General features: G+C 43.8%; 1 protein-coding gene across 1 annotated transcript in view; it reads right to left on the bottom strand.

Annotated features, from left to right (window-relative positions):
- LOC136570619 (zinc finger protein 850-like) overlaps positions 1-9,579 on the bottom strand; it is a 67,703-nt gene that overhangs the window by 40,187 nt on the left and 17,937 nt on the right. Inside the window, exon 4 of the mRNA XM_066571069.1 lies at positions 4,081-4,108. Coding sequence (XP_066427166.1) covers positions 4,081-4,108 — 28 coding nt within the window. The remainder of the gene's footprint in view (positions 1-4,080; positions 4,109-9,579) is intronic.

The raw sequence follows: 9,579 nt of genomic DNA, 5'->3' as shown, positions 1-9,579 counted from the left end.
TGGATTGATCTCAGGGTGCAAAAGAACTGACACGGTACAAGGGGGTTTGCAGTGACAATCAAAACAAATGCACCTTTATTGAAATAACCACAGCAAAAATGCCTTGGGAAGGAATCAGGGAAAAAAGGAAAAAATAAGGGAAAAGAGGGAGGAAAAAGAATGGGTATATAGCTACCAAACGTCAAACTGCCAAGTCCCTCCATGTCCAGCCCATGGAGTTCACCAGGCCGCGTCCAGGGAGATCTCAGAGGCGCAGTTCATCTGGACCCCAATTACACTCTTTTTTGATGGGGGAAGGGGGGATGGATTTTGCAACCAAATCAAAGGTAGTTTACTGTATCTTCAGGGGGAAAGAATGGTGTTTGGAAAGGGGTACACACAGTCCATGTTTGGCAGTAGGTGGGAGCCATTGTTTTCGTGGTTGACTGCCTGCACCTGCAACATCCATCTTGCTTTGGGCAGCTTTCCTTCCCCCGCCACTGCACACCTCTCCCGGGTTGGGGGTTTCAGTCCCAGTCTCTGGAAGAAGGTGAGAGGGGGCCTTCGCACATAGGGATTTCATGTCTCGGTCTCTTGATGAAGAGGCTTCTTACATCTCGGTTTGTCTGTCATGGTGGTTATGAACGAGCGAGAGGCATCTTCTTTGGGGGGAACTACCCTAAAGCCTAGGAGAAGTTCAGCCAGGCCGAGAGGTGGGGAGAATTCCAGAGCTATTGTGCAAAAGGGCAAAATGCCCTTTGAGCTCAGGGTAGCATATAGCAAATGCACCTGTGAAAACAATAATTGAGCAACACTCTCAGGTCTCAGGCATATGACTTTCCCCTACAGGATCAGAAACTTCAGACAGGAGGGGTCTGTTTTTCAGTGCCCCCCTGCAATGAGGATCGTGAGGCAGATGAGGGATATTTCAGACAGACTCTCACACGACCCCGTGACTCACAATTGTCTTGAGGGATCTTTATCAGCAGCGCTCTGGAGTATCATTGATGAGTCTTCAGGACTGGCCGTACGTTGGTAGTATAACCCGGAAAAATAGGGACAGTATGACAGAGAGAAGAAAGAGAGAGAGAGAGAGAAAAAGGAGGAAAAGAAAGGATAGGAAAAAGAGGGGGAAAAGGGAGACAATAAACAAACATAATTAATATTGATTATAACAGTATTATTTTCATAACAATTTTCAAAATGGTTAATTGTTGCAGTGTGATGTAATACTCTGTTTCAGCTATCCCAGTTCCTCCCTCAGGTGTGCCAACAACCTCTCCCTTCCCCTCCCCCTTGCCCCCTTGCTAAGTGCTGTCTGTCAAGCTTAACATTCCAGCAAGGGCATCATCTGATTGGCAAAGTTCAAAAGATGCTTCTCAGCCCTGGCAACATTGGGCTATCCAGGTGTCACTTGTCCCCTGAGACTTCCCCCCTCCCACCTGGTTGGTGCCATACCTACCCCTTCCCTCCCCCTCTCCCCGGGCTTAAAATACACAGCGACCACGTGGTTCTGAGTTCTGTTGGAGCTGTTGCAACAGTCAGAGGTCTGTGACTTAGGAATAAAGCTCTGGATCAAAACCTCCAGCAGGACCCGTCTCCTTTTACCTTCACCATCGCCTAAAGTCTTTCCACCAGAGGTAAACCTGAGTTCCTGCTTGCCTGGACTTGTCCCAAGCGCCAGCTTCAATACCCAGCTAGCCAGGGGTGTCTCTGGGGTGAGACCACCAGAGCTGCCACCTTTGGTCCAGCAGCAAGGCCAGACGACCCCAGGCACATTCCATCCGGCAATATTGGGAATTAACCCTAATAGTTAATTAATTAAAATAGTATTATTTTTGTAACAATTTTCAAATGGTTGAAACAAATAACAAATAATCAAAAGCAAAACAATAAACAAATCATAATATAAGCATTAACTTTAAAATTATTTTCTAAAACAATTCACTAAAAATTGAAAGTAATTCTCACAAAATCATAAACGGGAATCAAGGATTGCTCTAAAACGCAAATGCTTAATTTGTAATTGCCTTGTGTCAATTGACTTGGGGATGTCCACAGTGTAGAGGACATCAGCCAAGTTGTGTGCATTGACTATAGACATCAATCTTGTCAGCCGTTTCATCATCCTCCAATTCATAACGAATGGGACTGATGACAAGATAAAACCAAGCACAATTAGAATCAAAACGGTAACGATGGGTTGACACACACTGTTCAGGACACTCGTGGCAGTAGGTGACCACCCAAAGAGGGTATCCCACCACCTGTGCTCGGCATCTTTCTTTACCCTCTCCATAACACAGTGTATCTGTCTCACATTATGATGAACAGTCACCAGGTCTTCTGTCCGTTTTTCTTTATCTTTTTGAGGATTTCTACCAAGGCTTGATGGAGCAGCACTTGACTTACCAAAGTGAGGTTCATCCTGATAGGAGTAGGCATCAGTTTGTGAATCAGTGTGTAGTTGGATTGCAATGGGTAGTGAGAGGTAACTGGAGCTTCATAAAAGAAATCACATCCTGTAATCCTGGTAAAGTTACAAGCACAAACATTTGAATAATTTTTAGTATCTACTACAATATTCTCTATGAATACAAAATCACAAGCAGTTCTGAAGCATGCACACCTGTTGCCTATATATACAAGGACTGTTTCAGAAGTCTCATTAGGATGAATTTCAAAATGACAGATATTTTGCTCTGTGTCTAAACAAATGTCTTGAGCTATGATTGCATTGCTTTCACAGATGAACCCTTGTTGTTCTCGGACAATACAAGATTCTAAATTAACAGTTTGCCATTTCTCACCCATTTGACGGGCCCATTCCTGATGCTCATAAGGATAGAGAACAGCTCCATCATCATTCAGCCCTAATGCAAGCATAGGAAATATCAAATGCACTGAGGCATTACGTATGGTTAACACAAAAGCCATGGCTGTGTTTGTAATGGGATTGTAAGTTAAATTCACTAAGTTCCACCAGGATTGGAATTCTCTTTCAAAATCAGTGGCACTGTCCCAAATTATTTTCCCAATTTCAGTAGGAAAAGTGCCTTCTTCACCTTCTCTTATCATTGAGGCAGCAACTGACTGCATCCACAATTGTGCCTGGATACAGCTGAGAGCCAAAGAAATGTTGTTTTGTGTAGCACCGAGTGCATCATTTACCAATTTGTGGTCATTTACATTTATCTTTTCCCAATTTGGCAAAATGTTTGATAGCAGCCACTGGTGTGTTCCTAAAGCCAATGACTGCAGTGGTGGTTGTAATTTGGTCAAATCTCTAGTTGTAGCAGCCAATTTTATTCATTAATACTTCTGAATCAATACTCTTTAGAATTCCCAATCCTGTTCCCACAACACCGGTTATGTCTCTTAGCGTCCGTCTTTTAAAAGAGTTCCGCTTTTGCAACCAGGTCATCCAACCCTCAAAGGAAGTTTGCAAAAAAGGCGAACAGGCCGGCTGAATTTCTGAGACATTATTTTGCATCAGCAATTTGACTTGTTTAAGAGACCATGCTGGATTGAACAGTATTTGTTGTTGTCCTGTTTTCCTAATTATATCTGGTCCATTTTCAAAAATTCTTGTGCTAAGAATAAGCGGTGGTTGGGCTGGAGTGGTGGTGGTGCAAATTGTAACAAGTTGGGCTATAGCATTTACTATAAACTTAAAATGTAGGCCCTACAGGCCTTCATTTTTTGGACCAAAGACAAACCACTTCTATGGTTTGTGCCAATGTAAAATTGTGCCAACAATCCTGTAAGCTTGGGTGTGTACAAACCTTTTCATGCTTATTTGTTTGATCTGTCAAAACACCGATTGAGGTTGTGTTACTCTGGGTAGTTCCGTTAATCATTGGGATCCTGTACTAATTTTTTTCCCCACTATCCCTTGAAGCTGCCAGGTTTTTTGGTTTTCCCATTCCTGCCTAGTGTATATCTGATTTTCATGCATAATGACAGTTGATAGTTTTAAATCCTTCACATTTCCTGTGGATCCGGAAAAATGAACAAAAGCCTGGGACCAAGGCCATTCAGTATCAAGTTGACTAAGGGTGCTCTCAGTCCTTTCTACCCACTGGGGTGTGACTACTGTACTCAGTGTGGACTTTGTTATAGTGTTTATCTTAAATTTGTAAACCAGGCCTTTTAAACTTTATGGATTTGTCAAGTTATTTTGCCAACAGCGTGTCACATAAGTTGGTTTGGCTAAAGTAAAATTATGCCAGCAAGCAGTAGATTCATTTCTACAATCCTTTGTAATTACATTGTTGGTTCTGGGGCCTAAAGTGTAGTTAGCAACATATTCCTGCCAGCAGCACAGAGTGAGGGGAATTTGTTTGGTACACTCCCACTTTGTCGTAGGACACAGTTCTGTTGTAGGGATGTGCAAATAGTTTTTTCCATCTGGTTCTAAAAAATTTCCGGGAACTGTAATGGAGGTGGCTTTCTCATAGAGAGATCCTTCCACTTTTCTGCACGCTACCACAATCGACTCACCAATTGTTCCAGTTAGGGTTCTAGTCCAGTCCTTCTGATCCCATCCCCACTCACTTGGGCGATATATCTCAGAGTCATGCAGCACTATAGGCTCTAGGTTCAGGTGGCGACCCTTGGGATATGATCCTAGAACATTAGTGTGATGGATGGTAGCTTCAGACCACGACCACTCAGCAGGATTCTGTCCACGGAATTGTGGTAGGATGCAGAAAAGTATCACCAGTGTTATCATGGTTCAGATGATCCTCATGTCCCTCAGTGTTCTTCTGTAAAAGTAAACACAACAGAATCCTGCCACTAAGGGACAGAAAAAGTTAGAATGATGGAATTATCCAGTGTGTATTTATCCGATGCTCTCTCCCTAGAGCATCAGAGGCTACCCATGCATGTTTATTCAGAGGGATTTTTAGCACTAGTGGTAGTTCCCCTACAGTAGGGAGGTCCACCAGAACAGGTTGTCCAGGGTAATGTGCTGGAATCTTGAAATCAGCTGGTCTCCCTAGAGAGGCAATTATGCTTGGAGCTATGGGGCAAAAGGCAGTGATTTTGGGACACCCATTTACCCCCCCATCTGTCATTCACACTTTTCACAGCTTCCCATAACCGAACATCCCAATTTCCCTCCTCTGGTTTCAAAAGTCATTCCAAAAGACCATTGGTCCTTTCCACGATCCCGTTAGCCTGAGGGTAGTAAGGGGTGTGAAAAGTCCATTTAATTCCTTCATTTTTTGCCAAATCCTGTACAATTCTAGCAGTGAAGTGGGACCCATTATCAGATTGAATTTCCTGTGGTTTTGGGAAAATTCCAAACCATCCCTGCAATGCTTTAACAGTATTATCTCCTGTAGCTCTTTTAAAAGCATTGGCCTGGACCATCCCAGATACAATTTCTACTCCTACCAGCACAAAGTGTTTAACTCCTGACTTCTTAAAGGGTCCAATATAGTCTACCTGCCACGCGTCCCATAAGCCTTTACCCTTTCTGAAATGCAGAGGGTCATCTTCCAAAGGATGTCTCTCCAGTCTCCAGTCTGCGATTGCTCACATGCTGATACACATGTTTTACACCTTTCCTTGGTGACAGGCCAACGCTGGGCCAGAGCTTCCTTGTACAAATCTTTCGCACCTGTGTGCTGTCTTTTTACATGCAGCCATTCTAATAGTTGATCCCAGTCCTCTGTAATTTGTTCCTTTTCAGGGGACTTAGTCTTTCTAAATCATCAGCTTTATTGTTCCACTCTCCTGCTGGATTTCCATCTGTCTGATGAAAGGCTGCCCACCCCAACAAAGTTCCCTTGGCTTGTGATGTTCAAAATTTCTTGCCACTTTTCCTTTTGCCATACTGGAATTCTGTTAACTTCCCAATCATTTTTCTGCAAAAAGGAAGCCACTCAGTACATCCTTTATACACAGCATAGGAGTCCGTGTAGATGCAGACAGGAGAGGTATTCTGTACCTCATGTTGGAAAGCACTCCAAACAGCTCTCAGCTCCCCAACCTGAGCACTGCCTTCTCCCTCGGTAATGATTCGTTCACCAGAGGAAATGTGGAGGGCTGCTGCCCTGTATCTCCACACCTTCCCCTCCCGTTTAGCAGAGGCATCAGGGAACCAAGAATTTGCTGATTGTTTGGTGGAGAAAGGAGGGGATACTTTAATTACAGAGGCAGGTTTGTCATGGCTGCTGCCCAAATTCTCAGTTTCTTGGATCGCTAAATTTTTTACAGCATCTTCTGTTATTGAGAAAATGTTACAGTAATGTTCAATCTGAGCATACCAGTTTGCAACTGAGGCCCTTTGGGCCACCGTGTTGGGGGCGGGGAGGGAGGTCCCAGTAGTGACTGTCTTAATAACTTTGAAAGGGCCTCTCAAGGCAACTGGTTGTTGTCGTGCAATTTTTTCCACTTCTATGAAAGCTAAGCTAACCACAAACAATCCTTTTTCCCAGGTAGTGTATCTTTTCTCAGCATCTTTGAAACCATGGGAATGGAAACCAGGAGGCCGCATCAGACCCTCAGGACCCTGCTGCCAAATGTGTACTGACAGCCCTGAGGAGGCAAATCCCCATTCCAGCTGAAAGGGATCTGTGGGATGGACAGGGTCCAGTGCTTGGTGAGCTGTTGCTTCAAAAATCAGCAATTGCAATGCTTCCTCCTGAGAAGGAGTCCAATCCCATTTCACCCCTTTCCTCAGCAAGTCATAAAGGGGCCTGGCAATTATTGAAAGATCTGGAATGTGTTTTCTCCAGAGTACTAATAATCCTAGAGCTTGCAGGAGATCTTTCCTGGATTCAGGCATTTTGATCTGATCTAAAGAGGTTAGGATATCAGGTGGAATACATGTCATACCTCCTTTCCAGCAAATTCCCAAAAACTTCTCTTCCTGAGAAGGCTTTTGAATTTTCTCTGGGGGAATTTGCAAACCAAGACTTTCTAAATGGGAGATTATTTTTTGTTGGGTATCTCCCACTGCTTCTATTTAATCTCCTCCCACAAGGATATCATCATGTATTGATAAACAGCTACAGGATCAGGTTTGGGTATTTTTTCTAATTCCTGGGCTAAAGTAGGGTGGGCCAAAGTGGGGGAGTGTTTGTAGCCTTGGGGAAGCCTAGTGAAAGTGTATTGCTGTCCTTCCCATGTGAAGGCAAATTGGTCCATACCTTCTGGCTGTATCATAAAAAACATGTCTTTGACATCTATAGTTGCCATGATTGAGTGAGCTTTTTCTTGAATTGATGTCATTAATTCAGCCAAATTTGGGACCGCTGCTGTAAGAGGGTCTGTGTTGGCATTAAGCCTGCAGAAGTCTACTGTCAGCCTCCACTTCTCATTGGGTTTCCAAACTGGCCACACTGGCAAGTTGAAAAGAGAATGGGTATTGACTATCACCCCTTGGTCTCACAAGTCCTGTATAACTGGTTTGATGCCCTCTTTGGCACCAGAATGTAGAGGGTATTGTTTTACATGAGTAATTTTGCTAGACAGTGAGGAGGATGCAGCTTGGAGCAGTCTAATGTTAAGACGTGACACACCAAATGACCACAGGAATCGCTCAGAATCTTCCCACTGCCTCCCAGCAAGAATATCCATCCCTAATTGTTTGGAATATCCCCAATTACCATTTTGAGAACTAATTCATTCTCCTCTGTCGTTATAGAGCACAACACAGTACAATAATACACGACTCCATCAAAAGGGTGCAAGAGCGAAATTTATTAAACCAACATAGCTTTTATAGTACTTCCAGATATTTACACCCATCTAACACGTATACAGTGCCCATTGGCGATAAAAGAGAAACAAAGTTCCCAGCAGGCGACCAGGGAGCCGCGACACTCTGGGAGCCAGCCAGAGTCCATATCTCCCAACTTTCTCTCCTTCCTCTGGTCTCCATGGTAATGACCTTGGTGTTCCTTCAGGAGAGATATGGGGCTTCTCCTTATCTTCAGGAGGCCCTGACAGCTCACAAGGACAGCACAGAATGTCTTTCCTACACTCCTCTCCATGGAGCGTGAGTTTTATTAAGGCCACATTCATAGATTCTGTAGTTCCTAGGATGTTTAAAACACAACATTATTTCTTTGTTGGAACAATTCTACACTTCTGGGCATCCTTTTTGTTAGTGCAGAGATTTGTGCCCCAGTGTCAATCAGAAAGGTTACAAGTGCCTGTTTGAGGCCTGTGATAGCTGTGATCAGTATATCTCCTGATTTATGTTTAGTGAGCATTCTCAGATACATCCATGCTCCAGCCCTTCGCTCACCTATAGGGGATGGAGAGCCTAGTTTCTCTGGTTCTGTGTTTGCTTTGGCTCACATCCTAAATTCTGAGGGAGAGGCTGGGAGAGGGTTTCTTTTGGCTCACTGGCTGGATTCTGAGAAGGGAGGGGTGCACTGGGTTGAACTGATAAATTCGGTTTCTGATAGTGCCAATTAGTTATTATTTTCTGTAATTTATCAAGGGGCAAACCATCCATCACCTCTCTGGGGACCCCCCTTTTAACTTCCAACAACCACCAACGTTGGCAGTTAGAGATCTGGTTTCCCTTCCCTAAATTTTCACCGTGAGGAGCCCTGATAAACCAAACACCGTTTGTTTTTTCTGATTTCTCCTCCAGGGTTTTTACAGGTCCATATCATCTACTGTAATTAATCAAATCTACTGCAACCTCGCTCCATGTCCAAACTTTACGGCTACTGGCAGGTGAATCAGATTGAGAAGCTGGGGGCTGTGAGGGGATGGAGTATGGAGTGAAACCAGGATCAGTAGATCCAGTTTGGTCAGTGGGGTTACCAAGGAATCTATCTAGTCTCTCTACAGGACCCAAGGCCATTATGGTTTTCTGTAAAATAATTGCTGTAGGTTTAGGAAGCCCTCAAATTAAAGGAGTCATAATTTCAGGCTTTACAGGTAATTGCATTGGTGACTGAAAACCAGGAATCAACCTTTTTCATGAATCATTTGCAGGCAGGTGGCTTTGTGGGCGCCTTCCAAAAGCTGGTCGGGGGCACTGACTATAGCTAAAGGGTCTCCCCTTTCCAAAGGATTAATTCCCCCGGCCCAGAAAGGCACACATTGTGTCAGGGGCCACGTGTCACGCTTATCTCCTGTTGTTAAGAAAACTCCATGTCCCCAGTACCCACGGGCCTCCTGTTCAGTTAATTTAATTTGATCTCCACCAGTGAGGGACACTTGGAAGACATATTCTGCCTCCGATTCTTGTGGGAGGCACCCAAATTCTTTCTTCAGCTTAGCCAATTTGGTAGTGCTGAATGGTATTTGTTTAGTTGTGATATGTGGTTCAAAATCTTCATCATTAATATAATTATATTCTGTTTTAACCAAGGGTCTCAAATGAGGGCAGCAGTTTTCTCCACAGTTTTTTTACTGCCTCTAGTTCCTTATGGGGATAAATCTGTTTAATGTGAGGAGTTTCTTTTCCTCTGCCTGTGTTGAGGAATCAGCATTCAGTGAATTCTTAACATGTTCCTCTCTAAGGGCAGCTCGTAACAGATGGATCTCATTCCTTTCTTCATTTAATTGTTTTTCCAAATTTCAACTAGGCTTTGAAGGGAGTCCATTATAGCTTTTTCCTCA

The sequence above is a fragment of the Molothrus aeneus genome, unplaced genomic scaffold (assembly GCF_037042795.1).
Source record: "Molothrus aeneus isolate 106 unplaced genomic scaffold, BPBGC_Maene_1.0 scaffold_35, whole genome shotgun sequence".
Lineage (NCBI taxonomy): Eukaryota > Metazoa > Chordata > Aves > Passeriformes > Icteridae > Molothrus > Molothrus aeneus.
Note: the sequence above shows the minus strand (reverse complement) of the source record. Positions and strands in the feature narration are given on the sequence as shown.